This window comes from Choristoneura fumiferana, chromosome 20 (assembly GCF_025370935.1).
Source record: "Choristoneura fumiferana chromosome 20, NRCan_CFum_1, whole genome shotgun sequence".
NCBI classification, from domain to species: Eukaryota; Metazoa; Arthropoda; class Insecta; order Lepidoptera; family Tortricidae; genus Choristoneura; species Choristoneura fumiferana.
Window position 1 is genome coordinate 7207662 of NC_133491.1, and position 15885 is coordinate 7223546.

A 15885-nucleotide genomic window follows, 5' to 3' on the forward strand; every position below is an offset into this window, starting at 1 on the left:
TAGGATTGATAGCATAATCTTAGGGAGTATTTTCACTTAGAATGTTATCAATGGTCTGACGATGAAGGAGTCAAGCCGGCACTGTGACTCCAAGACACGTCGTAACCTAGCCGTGATTTGCCTTATTACAATGGTCACAGACTAAAGACCAATGATGGTTCCCACGGTCTGATAGATAATGGAGTAGGTAGTTCTTGGTCCTTTACTTTCTTAAACTATAATTATTTATATTTAGAATTTTAAGGACTTTGTAGTCGATGTTGTTTTTTAAAATTTTGTCAGGTTAAAGGTACATTCACCTGCACTAATATCTGCCACAGCGGAGCGTGAAAAAATATCTACAACGTCCTACCGACCCTAAAAATAGTCGTTGTGTCTGATATTGGTGCTGGTAATTGTATAGTACAAAAATAAATTTATATGTAAGTATTATATGGACGTAAACGTAATACTGACTGGTGGGCGTGTTGAGATCGGAGTGCGGCGTGAGACTGTTTTGTGCCATCAGCTTTTGCCGCACCTCGCGTATCTTCAACTGCAGAGACATCTTGTTTGGGAATATATCCATGTGGGTCGCCTGCGGGTCACAACCAAGAATAAATACGTAGTTTAACGTTTGAGCTCCTCAGAAAACTAGCGTTGCTGCACATAACTTAGAGCCTCTTTCTGGTCTTTTCACCTAGTAATTACTGTAAGGTAGTGGTTCTGATGGAACCAAATAAATATTTAATTATTTCTTCAGATTCAGGGTAATGGGAGCCGGAAAAAAAGCCTATCTGTATAATTATAATACTGGCCATAAACGCTACGTTCTAACGGAAACGTGTAAATGGCGTAAACGTCTACTCTGGTGGACCGTGTTGTGTGTAACTAGCCAGCATACAATACAATAACTCGTTATACCACAATAGTAAGCGATAACGAAAACAGGTGCACAAAGAGAAAATATCTATATCAAATCTAATAGCATCACAGTTGTTTGTAGATGTAGGTATATAACAGTAAGGGCCACTCCGCACTGCGCAGTGCTTATACAATTTCTTTGCGATTTTTTTACCGCTAGTGCGGATGCTCGTATAAGATTCAATGTTTTACAGAATTGCGAGAAAAAAACCGTGCGGTGAAAATTCGCAGTGCGGACAGGTCCTAAGTCAACGATGTGTTTTTGGGAATTCAATGATATCCTGGAATTAGAATTCAACTGCCAGATGTAAAGAGGGAGTAAAAGGGAGTGGTTGCTTGTTTTTAAGGCTAGAGGGAGCCAGCTATACCTGGAAGTGCGTAGTGGCCTGCGTGGTGGGGAACATGCCGTGCTCTTTGAACAGCTTGAGCACGAGATGCCGGCGCTGCTCCAGCACGCGGCGGTGGCCCGCCTCGCCGCGTGCGCCGCCGCCCGGCGTGCACGGCGTGCGCGGAGACATGTCCTCCATACTTTCAGATACTGCAACAAAAACGAACCAGAAATTAGGAAATGAACTGAAACAATTACTTTTCACGACACTGCTCAAAAATGTGGCCATAGATAACCTAAATCCAGTACCCAAAACTACCTTCCCTATATATGTACATTTAACAGCCGACTCATTTATGGCTCGCAAAACACGACAACAATGTAACACATTACGAAAACAGGTCATATCAATATATGTACGTATTTCATAATACGATACAACTTTTCAGAATATAATGTATTTCATTCCTGGCGTGCTGAGCTGGCGTGCTAGCGTGCGTGAGGGATGACACTATTTTAATTTCCTCGCAGTGATCGTGAAAAGCACAATGTTTAGTCTCGGCCTTCGGGTCGGCCTTCAAACTAACTCGTTCATCAATTGCTTTTTTTTTTTTTTATTGACTGGATGCAAACGAGCAAACGGGTCTCCTGATGATAAGAGATCACCACCGCCCATAAATATCTGCAACACCAGGGTATTGCAGACGCGTTGCACCCTAGAGGCCTAAGATGGGATACCTACGTTGCCAGTAATTTCACCGCTGTCTTACTCTCCACGCCAAAACACAACAGTGCAAGCACTGCTGCTTCACGGCAGGTTAGCGAGCAAGATGGTGGTAGCAATCGGGCGGAACTTCACAAGGTCCTAACACCTGCAAAACTGCTTACATTCGTGCCTCTACAACAATGTACTAATGCTTACCCGCGACTTATAATGAACTTTTTTGGAGCGCATGAGCGCCAATCAAATAATTAGGAGTCAAAGTGGTCGCCATGGCCGAATTCGGATCATCATCATAAATTAAACCTTAGAAATGAGGAGATAAGTAGAAGAACGAGGGTCACCGACAGTCAAGCGAATTAGCTCGTTGAAGTGGCAATGGGCAGGCCATATAATACGGAGAACAGATGGCCGTTGGGGCCGAAAGGTTTTCGAGTGGAGACTGCGAATCGGCAAGCGCATCGTAGGACGTCCAGCGTAGGACCAACAAGATGGACGGATGACCCGGTTTAAGTCGCGGGTTCACGATGGATGGATCCAACCGAGGCAATTGGAGGCCTATGGGGGAGGCCTATGTCCAACAGTGGACGTCCTACGGCTGATATGATGATGATGACCTTAAAAAGGTTTTGCTATTAATAAAAGTAAGCAAAAGGCGATATTGCTCCCAGCGTGGACAAGCCGAAGACAGGGCTGGAACTACTAAATGAATTCGAAAGTTGGAACTTCACTTTGATTTGTCACTTTCAAAATCAACACTCGGAGAAAAAAACAACTTTGCTCTCTTTCTGCACAAAAACTATTTCACCGCAATAGCTCGAAAAAGGCTGTCTTAGTCCTTTGAAATCTGCGTGGAAAAGCACTTTTTCCCCTTTGGCGTAGAAAAGGATTTTAAAATTCGAACCTTATGTTATGTATGAACTACGAAGCATTAACTTTTCATCGATTAAAAAAAATACGTGTCCTGAAACAAAGTTTCCTACACCCTTTTTAAATCGTTTGGCGGCAGTAAGCAACTCAATGACTCACCTCTAAAGGTATCCAAATTAAAGTCGGGCCCAAAGAAAGTGTTCCCAACAAGCCTGGTAGTGGTCTGCGGGGTTCCGTACGAGTGCGGGGTTGGCATCGCGCCGCCGACCATGCTCTCGGGTTCTACCGCCGGCGTCATCACCGAGCTGTCCTCCTCTGTAAGCATAAAATTCAAATTTGTATTGCATTTCATATCGTAGGTAAGAATTTCATAAAATAGGTTAGTTTAGAGTCAAACGTGAACTAATAAAGGTGCTGTAATGTAATGGTATATACAGCAATGGCAGTGCATGTGCAATTTTACTATTTACGAGTAGGTATTACTAATTACCAAGAATTGAAATCACAAAATGTAAACTAAAAAATAAACTATTTTCAAAATTTGTTTTAAAATACAATATACATACAGATAAGGGTATAAGATGAATAGATGAATTAACGGTATTAAATTATAGCCTTTAGCCGCGACTTCGCTCGCGTATATGTACCATTAGTTCTGCCAATCAAATTGAAATTCCGGGATATTACAAAAAAAAAACCATGGAAATTCCCGATAATTACATTGAGACCATTTACGTTGTATGACAAAACACACTTGCAAAATTTATTGTATTTAAACTTTGCGGTTAACATTTTGCGTTTTAACATGGATCCCGTAAGAATATCAGTAGATAAAGTAGCCTATCGACGACGAAGTACCAATACCTCCTAACTGAATGACGTTTGACATGCGATTGAGGACCTTAGCACCCCCTAGCTAAACCTCCTAAGTTGCATGATCGAGATTTATCAGTTAGGTCTTGGTACTTGCACCCTCGCTATGTGTTATTTCAGCCATCTGTCTACATACCAAATTTACATCCAATGCAACTACCGGATTGGTGTGCGCGTGCGAGGCCACGGGTAAAAACTAGTCCCACTAATGTTAGAAATGCGAAAGTTTGTAAGTCCGTTTGTTTATTTGTTTGTTACTTCATCACGTCTAAACCGCTGAACCGATTTAGATGAAATTCGGTATACAGATAGTTTTATCCCGAAAAATTTAAATAGTTCCTGCGGGATAGTGAAAACCGAATTTTACGAGGACGGAGTTGCGAGTAACGGCTATAGAATCATATATATCGTTGCTCGAGCTAGCAACAAAGTGCTCAACCTCCAATCGCAAAAGTATTGTCTCATTTAGCACTCACCCATCCCAATCTTGTTATGTTTCTTTCTCAGATAGAGCTGGGGACTGGAGGGCACGACGACGGCGCTAGGACTACAGGCCTCTGGTTTGAACTGCGGCAGCGTGCTGAACTTCTGTTCGAAGTTCACTGTCTCCAACACCCTGTACACAAAAGGTTGATATTGATAATAATAATACCATTTATTTGTTTAGACAACATAAAAGGTCCAGTTTTGTTAATAATTCTGTTTGTAGTTCTCGAATGGAGACCGCAGATCGGCAAGCGCCGCGTAGGACGTCCACCAACGCAATGGAATCGATAATAAAGTTCTTAAACCAGATATTAAGTTTTTTATTATTTTAGTCAGGGCCGGCCGTCATCGAAATAAACGAAAAGGGCTAAGGACTATACATTATACAAGTAGAGTATGTAGCACTGTACGTACTTGTCACGGCCGTCCTCGTTGCCTTTCTTGAACAGGCTACGCTTGAGTGTAGGGGAGGCGTCTCGCGGTGACGGCGGGTCGTGCGGCGAAGCGCGCCCGTCCGACCGCGACGCCTCGTTACTGCCCGTGCTGCCTGTTGACGTGCCTACAACAAAACAAGGTAATAATTAGTTCATCATCATCAGCCGGAAGACGTCCACTGCTAGACCACAGTACAAAAAAGGAGCAGTACAACGTCTTCATACAAACGGCCGGAACGCGAGTTATACCTACGCGCCACGAATTCTCAGCATACCTCGGCAACCATCAGTCGCGAGTGCTCCGCGGTGACGTACCTTAATATGTCACAACGATATAAACAGTATTGTTCGGTGTACGGATGTTTAAATTCATCTAATATAATATAATAAAAACGTATCTATTGAAGTTATTTATCGGAATGCGTATATTTTATACTCTTAAATTCAACAATAAAGCTTTTCGCACATCCCAGAAGAGGCGCAAATACTTATCCGTAGCTAATTTGTAGGTAACAACTATACGTAGTGATGAAGACAAATAAAACATAACATGTTTTTTGGTTTATTAAAATAACGTAAAATGTATTTTTGTTGAGCACTACTTAGTCCATCTTTAAATCTCTCCTAATCCTTTCACTGCTTTAAATTTCATGTGACATTATCAAATCAAATACATAGCTGAAGGGTGACAGTAGAGTAGGCAGCCCTATCGCGTGTTTGTGTACCGAGCCGGCGTAGGTAATTATACCAAGGACGCTGCCGAGACTGAATACTGCTCCTTCCTTTTTTATACTGTGGCTAGACAAAGGCTCCCCCTTAAACGATACAATGAAGGACAAGTCTGTTGCCTGCAACTACATATCTATATCTAGTTATATTGTTGTTACGCTGCCACCAGTGGCGGAATAAGTTCGTTCGAGGCCTGTGCGGCAAAGCTGAATGAGCCCCAAAGATTTAGAAGTCGATATAAGTACTTAGTATATTATAGTATATTTTTAGCCTAGACTTGTAGACGTTTGGAGACCCCCTGGGACCGCCCCATCCGCACCATTGTTAGTCCCATAGTCATAGTTCGGTATAATGTGACGTGCTACACATGTTAATGTAAATTTACACAAGGCGCAGAACTACACGTGGGGTCATACAAGGGCAGCTGCCTGCGAAGCAAAAATATTTATTTTTTTTCCTTAAGTATAAATGAGTCTTAAATAAATAATTGGAAAAACCCCATCTCTACTGCAATTCTTGGATTTTCAGGTACTAAGATTCCAGTAGACTGATAGGTGTCAACAAAGAAAAACAATTAACCACCTTACCTCCATCACCAAACCATAGCAGCAGAAGAGCAAGGTAAAATGATCGCAGTTCATTGATATTACTTACCACAGAGTAACCCGTGAATCAAACACAGGATAACTCACCTCTACTAAGTCGCTTCTGCAGCGGCGCCCGCCCCAGCTGCGCGGGAGTGGGCGCCAAGGGGAATGGACGGGCCTCTTCTGCAGCGGCCTCCCATTGCCTGGAAACATGACGATGCTTTACGGTGACCATTACATACAATAAAAATGTTATATCTGAATTTTATTCCGTTTGTATTATTACTATTTGGGTCTAATGTTTGGCATATGCAAGTGTTCATTCGTGTTTTACCTATTACCTACCTATTTTTTACAAGGTGTTAATTAAATAACCGAAAACCTGAAAGAAGGTTTCTCGGAATTGGGACTTTTTAACTATTACACTACGTTTTAAACTAGCCCAGTCTAAAATACGAATGAAAAAAAAAAATGTTTTAGCGAGCACCTATTCAGACATTTTTTTTTTTTTTTTTTTATTCGAAAATGCAACAGCAAATGTTTTATCGGCAATTATTCAGACAATTTTATACCGATCGCTTTGTCACTTTGAGTTTCTTGAAACCAGTTTGCTAGGACGGAACTCTAAACGGAATATTTCTTTATCATTTGAATGTTCAGGAAAACAAAGGAAACCGACGAGTCCCGAGCAATATTAACCTAATTGTTAATATAGATAGTACTTACGTGTTAGGTTTGGATGGAGCGTGGCTGTTGCTCTGCGATACAATCACGGACTGGCCGCCTTGTACGCTCTGGGTTGACTCTTAGGCGGTTCCACTTCTGACAAAGAAGAAAGTAATCGTTTCGGAACTCAAACCAGCTATACTATTGTCTGAATTTGTGTTAAACGTTACAAACATGCTAATATTATTAATTTCATAAGTTTCTGTTAAAAAAATGGGAGGCTTTTTCGCTGACTGTACTTTTACCAAAAAGCAGGCTGTTACGTTGTTGACAAGTAGTCAACGGATTGTAAGAGTAGGTACTTGGACTGTCATCCAATTTACATGTGTATACCTAATTTCAAGTCAATCTGACCACTAGAAGTGGGTCAAAATTAAATAAAACCTAGTAAAAATCAGCCTACGCGTTACATAAAAAAAATGTATGCGCACAAATCTCCGCATTTATAAAATTTCTACAACTTAAATGAAGGTGTTTACCGGTGTTGAAAGGCACGTAGAGCCTCTGCAACTGTACGTAATGGAGCTGCGGCTCGGCGGCGGGCCCGTCGCTGGCCTGGCTCGCTTTCAGCAGCAAGTTGCCGGCCGCGTCTACTGACAAAGTCAGCGGGCCTGCGGACGATACCATAGCCCCATATTACATCATTATCAATGCTAACATTATAAAAGCGAAAGTTACTCTATCTGTTTGTTACCCCTTCACATTCCACAAGTTTGGTATGGGTAATTTCAAATACTTTCTGGTTTATTTGGCCTAAAAGTTTTATTTATGAGCGTCTAGGCTACACGGACCCAAAGTTTCTACCGCAAAAGTCGTAAATACGTAGTCTCTTGAAAGCCCTGCGTATTTATTTACGGAGTTTTGCTGACTCAAATGGGACAGCACTAATATCCACACATGTGGTCGACCCATTTGCCAGGGTACAAGCGCCAATTCGTAGGTTCTTTTTCTATCAACCCAAAGTCAAAATTTAGGCAGGCGTGGCAAAACAGACGACCGGCACTCCTTCTGAACATGGGGCACTATAATTTCGGCCCCCAAGCTACAATAATTATTGTTAAGGAGTGTCGGAAATTTTTAGAGGGAATGGCTTAGAGCCAAAATCCAGACTCGTTCTCAGACGAGATAAGCAAGCGAGCTTTCTCCAAGATATAAGAGCAGGTATTCAGGAAACAGGCGTGAACCTGGCGGCAAGATTATAGGCGTATGTAACTGTGGTACAACTTATAATGAAATGAAAGCAAAATGAAACTCACCAGTAGCATTATCCCCGACGCTCCTCTTCACCAAAGTGACACTCTTCAAGAGCGCATTACTCAAATTACTCTGCGTTTGGCACATAGACTGCGTGGGAGCGACCCCACTCGATATCACTTGCACCCCACTAGTGGCCGTAGGCGACATTAGAGACGCTATGGCGTTGTCTAGAGCCGCCTGAGTGGTTAGATTAGGCGTGGATAGCGAGATTCCTTGCACGCTATTGGTTATACTCTGAGTGCTGGCCGCCATTGATTGGGCGGGGTAGGGCGAGCTCGGCACGTGATTGGCCATGCTCGTTTTATGGTTGTTGTGGTTCGCGTATGCAGTCCATTGACGATGGTTTTCTGAAATAAGGATTATTATTTAGTTAACAAAGGACAAATACGAAAATGTGGTTGGTATGGGTATAAGCGTCTAGGCTCCCTGAGCGAATCATGCCAGTGGCGCCCTCTTAGATACAACAATCGACAAAATGAACGGTCGTGTTTGTTATACATACATACATATAATACTCAAACTCACTTATAAATATAAAAGTTAATACGCCGAGTCTAATTTTCCTTTACATCGTCAAAAATAGGTATTCAAGTTAAGTGGTTAAGTAGAGCTGACGCGCGCGGCGTACGTAGTACCTGGCGCCCCGAGCAGCCGCCCCGGTCGCCCCCCTCTAATGCCAGCACTGGTTATACATACACCAAGATTTTATGTCATTCATACCTGAGTCAGCGTGAGTAGATTTGAAGGCGCCTCCAGTGGGTTGGAACACTTTGGACCCCCCGGGACTGGAGGCGGTGATTCCGCCGAGCAGGTTGTCTGAAGAGCCAGCCCTGAAAGTGATGAATCAAATTTTATATCGCATTGCTCATTGAAGCGGTTAAGTTCAGCTTGTTTAACCGGTTGCAATTTTAATTATGTTAGAGCCCCACTCGGGTTTTAAAATTTAAAAGTGTTAAACCTGGGTTAAGGATGACAGTTCCATACATATCGACACTACTTAACAATGGTAAAATATCTATATTCAATTTAAGCTATTACACTGATACAAGTTTAGACAAGACCAAATAGAATATTGGCTTTATTCAATAATAAAATAGGACATGGTAAAGAAACATAGTTGTTGATAGAATGACATAGCGACAGACAATGTCAGACACCATGGACAATAAGATATTTACAAGTCTTCTTATAAAGACGCAAGGCGGCTATTATCACATACACACACTTATGAACTTTAAAAAATCTACCACACCGGTTCAGTAGAGCATCTATTTATTGAGAAGAATCTGGCAAGAAATACAGCAAGATATTTTTTTTTTTCAAAGCAAATCTACAAATCATAAGTACTTAACACAGCCAATTTTTTTGACAACAAATTTTTTTATAGTATATTATTTATTGAATGTTACCTGGCTTTGATGGGCTTGGGTCGGCGCGTGTGGTCGTGATGCGTCGGCACGTACTCGCGCTCGTGCCCGTCCGAGTCAGAGTCCGTCACTTTCTCTCCGCACTTGAGGTCGATCTCGGCGCTGTGGGCCGCAGCCGCCGCCTCTTCGCACACTGACTGAGTTATCTGTGGGAAGAGGGCCCACTTTAAATTGCTCTGAATTTTTTTTGCATACGTAGCCTTAAAACTACATGCTAAATACACGGCTATTTTAAGGTTGTAACGTACCATTTTCTCATCGTCGCTGAGCTGCGGCGAGCCAGGATGGTTGTACGAAGCGACGGTGACAGGTAGTTCTGAAGTCGGCACGGACGCGGCCGCCGGCCCTTCGGACGGTGTGCGAGGACTCTGTAACACAACGTTAGTATTTATTGAGTCAAGCGTGGTTCCGGGTACAAAGTAAGTAGGTTTTAGTTCAACGTAACAGTTTTAAGCCCATGGGAAGGCCTATGTCTAACAGTGGCCATCCTACAACTGATATGATGATAATGAACAGTTTTAATATACATATCCACATTTATTCGATTACATTTCTTAGTGTATAATATCAGATTTCTACATCCATTGCAGATGATTCAAACATTGCCTTAGCTACCTTATTTTGATGGATATGTAAGACAAGAGGATGGCATAACCGCCTGCATCGACAACTAGTAAATGCAACGGGAACAGGAAGGCTATTAGCACTTTCATGCCTTTTGGCTCTTTTTAAAGGCATATAATGGTGAATTTCTTTGACGGATATAGGCTGAGTTAACGCTCATCAAAAACTTTTATTCGAAGACCGAGAACCTGCAATCCCTTTTAACAACGTTACTATTTTTTCTAAGCATATAACAGCGATAGAATCTTCGTTAGTGCCGGTGAAATTGCGAAATGTGTCGGTAAAGATAAGCATATTAATAGCATACTTTCTCCACGACGGTCACGACAGATATTCTAATCCGGTGATAAACAACGTTCGATGTATGAAAATTTCCGAGAAGCATCTTATCGGACAGTACGATAAAGACGTTTCAATCAAACTGCGTAAATTATATCGCTATTTCTTCATATTTTTGTAAATAATTGAAATACTTCAGTATTACAAAATTAAGTTGGAACTCAAGGGCCGATTTTTAGAACTACATTCACTCGACTGTAGTAAAAAAACTGTCGTCAATTTGAAATATGGTTAGAGCAGTTAGTACTGCTACTATAAATATAAAAATTGTGCACTGATTAATAGTGCCAATTAATCAATATGTTTAATTTAAGCAGTAGTTTTGTAAACTAACATTTTTATTACGCGATCCAGTTCGAACTGGTCAACATTTTTAGCGACCCCTAACGCTACAATATAAATATGGAATTAGCACACTTTTATACCTAGTGCCATCCACGAAGACGCGTGATTTTGACAAAATTAGACATTAATGACATTGTAATAAGAACCATGGCACGCGTCATCGTAAATGACTCTACCTATACACGCAGTTTGAGTGATGTTTTTTTTATTTTTTTATTCGACTGGACGGCAAACGAGCAAGTGGTCATCTTCTCTCTCCTGATGGTAAGAGATCACCACCGCCCATAGACACCTGCAACACCAGGGGGATTGCAGATGCGTTGCCAACCTAGAGTCCTAAGATGGGATACCTCAAGTGCCAGTAATTTCACCAGCGAGTATATCTTGGAATGTAGAATAATTGTTACCTGAGGCATAGACCCCGTGGGGTCTCGACTGCTGGACGACTTTCTCCTGTCCTTGTTGCACCACTTCCACTCCGGATGAGCTTTGAAATGGGCTTCTTTGACCTGAGAAGGAGTGAATAGATACAGTTATAATGTGGTGTTGACCATCAGTTAGATAAGTTCATGTATAGTTTTGGGGAGATTTAATCAATTTTTTTCAATGTTGCACCCGTACAAAGCCGAAGTGGGTCGCTACTCGCTACTATTTAGATAATATAAACGACGTAGCAGAAATTATGTCTAGTATCCACCCGTTTACCATCTCTCTAGTATACTGACCTCGCTAGCCAACTCGTGGTACTTCTGCTTTTCTTCAGGCTTGAGCGCGTACCACCACTCGCCGAGGATCTTGCTGACGGTCCGGTTGTCCTGGTTGGGATGCCGCTGGTGCACCATTTGCCGGTGCCGCTTGCTGAAGATCATGAACGCGTTCATCGGACGACGGATGCGGTTGTGCTCCTTCTGGGGACATAACATTGAGGTTCATTCTGGCTTATAAAAATGAAATTCTAGCTTTTCGCTGAAAATATTTTTCTGAAATGATTAATTCCCCAACTGTTTCATATGGACGAAAGTCTTTTTCCCAAAACTAAACTAGTCTGGATTAGGCTTCAGTCGATCCTGAACTAAGAACTAAAAATAATGAATTCCCATCGCGGACCGAAAAGAACTAGTTCCTCGTAACCGATCTTAATCGGTCTCGGTCTTGGTCCGCGCTCCTTCGACTCCGGAGTTAAAACGGAGCGGGAGCTGGGAGTGAGCGAGTGAACGAGGAAACGAATAGGTAAAGAGCGGAGCGGACGGCATGGCGCGGTGCTCGGTCGATATGAACGCTGCTCAAGTGCGAGAGAGACGCATTTGTACATTGTCCGCTTGTTTGATGATACGAATGAACCATACTTAGAAACCCGGTTAAACGAAACTAAACACTACGACAACAAATTAATATTTGATTTTTTTTTATCTGATTACAACGTTATATTTTTATTATACTCCTTATTTTTTAACATTCCGATCTTTATTAGCCCCCAGTTCAGTTCATGACCGATTCGAGTCTAAACTCGCTCCCTTCCCTTTCCTTTTCCTTGTTTCGGTCGGAGCCGCTCGGAGCTAAAGGAACTAAAAGACCGAACTAGTTCATTTGACCGATTGACCGAGATCGGAGCGCTCCCTTTAAAGACCGAGCGGGCGCAACTCTAGTCTGGATATATTTCAGAACTATCCTGTATAATTCTATTAGTTAGGTTAGTTTTAATACAAACACGAAGTACCTGTTTCAAAATAAAACGTGCCTCTGAAACAGTTCGGAAATGAATCATCATCATCAATATCTCGACCTAAATGCGTCCCATTGCAGGGCGCAGGCTTCCTCTCAGAACGAAAGGGCTTAGGCCGTAGTTCCCACGTAGGCCCAATGCCAGAAGCAATCATTTGGGAAATATATTTTCGGCGGAAAATTAGAGAACCTATAAAAATACTATATATGTTATAATTACCCCGTCGCCCGACCAACGACTTTTTTGGGTAATTTTGGACTAGTACCCTATGTTAAAGGGTGATCAAAACTACTAACAAAAATTGACTAATCACGAGTACTTAGATACGCGCCACTGTGGCGCGCAGGGCGTCCGACGGGTTAATTATTACCTCATCCGGGAAAGGATTTTTGATATTCGTAACCACCTACAAATAAACTATTACACTACATTTAAAGTTATATGTGTACGGTCAGCATCAAAACTAGCTGGTTACTTTTTTACTCTGTCACTTTAACACATTTGTCAATCTTGTATGGCGCTAAGCGCGTGGCTGTAAAACGACAAAGTACAAAAGTAACCAGCTACTTTTGATGCTGACTGTACAGATAGTATAGATTACCTTCTCCTGGCCAGCAGGAGCGAGCGAAGATAGACTGTGCGAGCGCCGCTTGGTGCTATCATCACCGGTGCTCGGTTCTTCGCATTCAAAAACCTCCTCATCTTCATCCGCACATATCGACGTCACTCCATCCACTGAAACATAACTTCGTTTTTCATTTTCTAGGTACATTTTTCCGTAAAATGTTTGTGGGAACACATGAACCTTATTAAGTAATTGAATAAGGTTTGCGGAGGAAAAGCGTCATACCAAGAGCTAAAACACGAGTTAATTACATGATATGTATCAAAGCCTCAAATACAAACAATCGTATTTTACGCACTAACATCTGCCCCGATAGGTGATTAAACCCGGGACCACAAGCATTGCAATTGCAAGCAATATATATACCTTCTTGCCGGGTTCTTCTCAACAAAGTTTTTCCGAACCGGTGGTAGATTTTTTTGACATTCATAAGTGCTTGTAATAGCCTAAATTGAATACTTTACTTTGATTGTAATCAGGGTTCTCTAACCACTGGGTCATCCGGTCGTCAATAAGGCTTTATTCTAAAGGTAGCATTCCGATATTGGTGTCTGCGACAGCGACCGCGTCGCGCGATTAAGTTCATACTTCATACTATACAGAGCTACGCTTGGAGTTTCTTTGTGCGATGGAATACAGAATTTCGTCGAAGAACTTAAGTCATCGACATAGCTATAAAATACGAAAGTTGATGGGCGGGCCACACCGGTCAAAGGACAGATAACCGTTGGGGGAGCAAAGTCCTCGAGTGGCAACCACGAAGCGTTGGCAGGCCTTCCACTAGACTAGGTGGACTGACGACATCGTGAGAGTTGCGGGCAACCGGTGAACGCAAGTGGCGAGTTGTTGTTCATTATGGCGTTCTAAGTGGAAGACCTTTGTTCAGCATAGACTTCTTCCGGCTGATGATGATGAGTTACCGATCAAAAAAAGATGTCTGTATATTGTAAAGAGAATGAGATCAGTATGTGTGTATGTTTTGTTGTGTTCATACAGTCGCTATTAGGCTGTATTCCCACCAGAGATGTGCGAGGATGTGTTGAAGCAGTGGACGTCTTCCGGCTGATGATGATGATGGATGAGATGACTAAACAGTGGGTCACGCGACCCAGCCGCGGTCGCTATCATCAAAATAATAATCTAAGGGTATAACTTACCGCCCTCAGTCTTGATCTCCTCTGTCTTTATGTGGGGCGTGTGCGGCGTATGCGGGGTATGCGGAGTGTGGGGGGTGTGCGGGGTGCGCGGCGTGCGGGGGGAGGGCGGCGCGGCGGGCGCGGCCGGGGGCGGGGACGATGCCGTCAGCAGCGGCACGAGGGATTGCCAGGGGAACACGCCGCCTGACACGCCACTTGTTGACACTGGGGAAAAAGTGACCCGCTTGTTCATAAAAGCTTAGTAACTTTGTAACCAAATAACCTGATACTCGTGCCGGCCATTTGAGTTAGTTGTATACGACTTGTGCCAATTTATTGCCTTCGTTGGCCGTTTTAACTTTTTAAACAGTTTAAGACTCAACAATAATGGAATTTGTATGCGACATTGTTGTCGAGACTAGCGAGCCTGCAATGTTTTTACTATACACTTCGCAATGTCAACTTTTGAGAAAAGAAATAGAATAGAAATATTTTTGAGACAATTAAATAAATATCATCAATGAGGGTATCTGTGACAGGCTCCGCTTGAAAACTTTGATGTATCACATTTTCTATTGGTTAATTAACTAAATGAGCCAAAGTCACATACCCTCATCTCATTGCAAGCAAGACTGTAATATCAAATGAACCTCTCGATACTAATGCCATCCTGCGATATTTTGCCTGTCAAGAAACCCTACCAAAGTAAACAAAACTTGCGTTACTAGGCAACGGATAAAATCGATAAATATATAATTAAAAACATTAAACACCCTAGACTCAATCAAATATATTCGTATTTTGCATACTAACATCTGCCTCGACCGGGGATCAAACCTGGGGCCTCAAGCAATTTATAGTCAGGTTCTCCAACTCTGCTACTATCCGGTCGTCCGGTTTATGTTAGTTATAATGGGATTCATCAATGGCATAGAAATTGACATGAGCTTCTATGGGTGTGTAGATGAAAAACAGAGTCGGTATTTCCATGTCGGTATTATCCGAGCCGGTAAATGGTGTCACTTGTCAAAACGATCGAGTCAAAGATACATAAATTCTATTTTAATGTTTTTTATTCTGGACTATGGAACAACCCGTATCCGACCGGACTGTCGTTATTTGGCGGTAAAGAAAACTCTTTCATTTTTTTTAATTAATTGATGCTACTTAAAAATCTGATATTTTTTTCTGTTAATTATAAAGGTTATTCCTATCGATAAAAAAACTTTCAAGCGTTTCTAAAATTTTCATCCATTCACCGTTGTTTACTAGCTTTGAAATAAAGTTTGTCGATTGAGTTGGTTAATAAATGACATCACATTTCAGTATACCATAAAAATCTAAAAATTAAAATTAAAATTTATCAATTTTAAAAGAACTGAGTATTTTACAGGCTCAACCCAGAGGCCGTATTGTCTAACGCAGCGTTTCTTAACCTCGGTCAAATTTAGGTCGCGGCCGGTATTGGGATGGGACGCAAGGATTCTCTGATAAAAGCCTCGCAAAAAATATTTGTTGTTATTTTTTAATATTTTACTATGGCGCTAATTTTTGCGGTATTTTGGGTTAAAGAACAGCTCGTCTAATGAGCTGGCGTTCGTCATCGCATTCACCATCTCTTTCTACCCTCGTCATATACCGTGTGACACTCCTGTACTCCTGTTTTCCTCCACAAGGTTCGCGTGAGAGACAGCTCTTTGTGCGAATGTGGTTTAGACGAAGGCTCTCTTGATCATTTATTTTTCGAATGCC

General features: G+C 42.0%; 1 protein-coding gene across 1 annotated transcript in view; it reads right to left on the minus strand.

Annotated features, from left to right (window-relative positions):
* cic (Putative transcription factor capicua) overlaps window positions 1-15885 on the minus strand; it is a 68539-nt gene that overhangs the window by 6414 nt on the left and 46240 nt on the right. Inside the window, exons 14-29 of the mRNA XM_074103680.1 lie at window positions 14155-14358; window positions 12974-13107; window positions 11375-11557; window positions 11057-11158; window positions 9590-9709; window positions 9324-9487; window positions 8635-8744; window positions 7914-8261; window positions 7137-7268; window positions 6658-6736; window positions 6037-6134; window positions 4596-4740; window positions 4172-4311; window positions 2982-3137; window positions 1272-1441; window positions 457-577 (exon numbers count right to left, since the gene is read on the minus strand). Coding sequence (XP_073959781.1) covers window positions 457-577; window positions 1272-1441; window positions 2982-3137; window positions 4172-4311; window positions 4596-4740; window positions 6037-6134; window positions 6658-6736; window positions 7137-7268; window positions 7914-8261; window positions 8635-8744; window positions 9324-9487; window positions 9590-9709; window positions 11057-11158; window positions 11375-11557; window positions 12974-13107; window positions 14155-14358 — 2406 coding nt within the window. The remainder of the gene's footprint in view (window positions 1-456; window positions 578-1271; window positions 1442-2981; window positions 3138-4171; window positions 4312-4595; window positions 4741-6036; window positions 6135-6657; window positions 6737-7136; window positions 7269-7913; window positions 8262-8634; window positions 8745-9323; window positions 9488-9589; window positions 9710-11056; window positions 11159-11374; window positions 11558-12973; window positions 13108-14154; window positions 14359-15885) is intronic.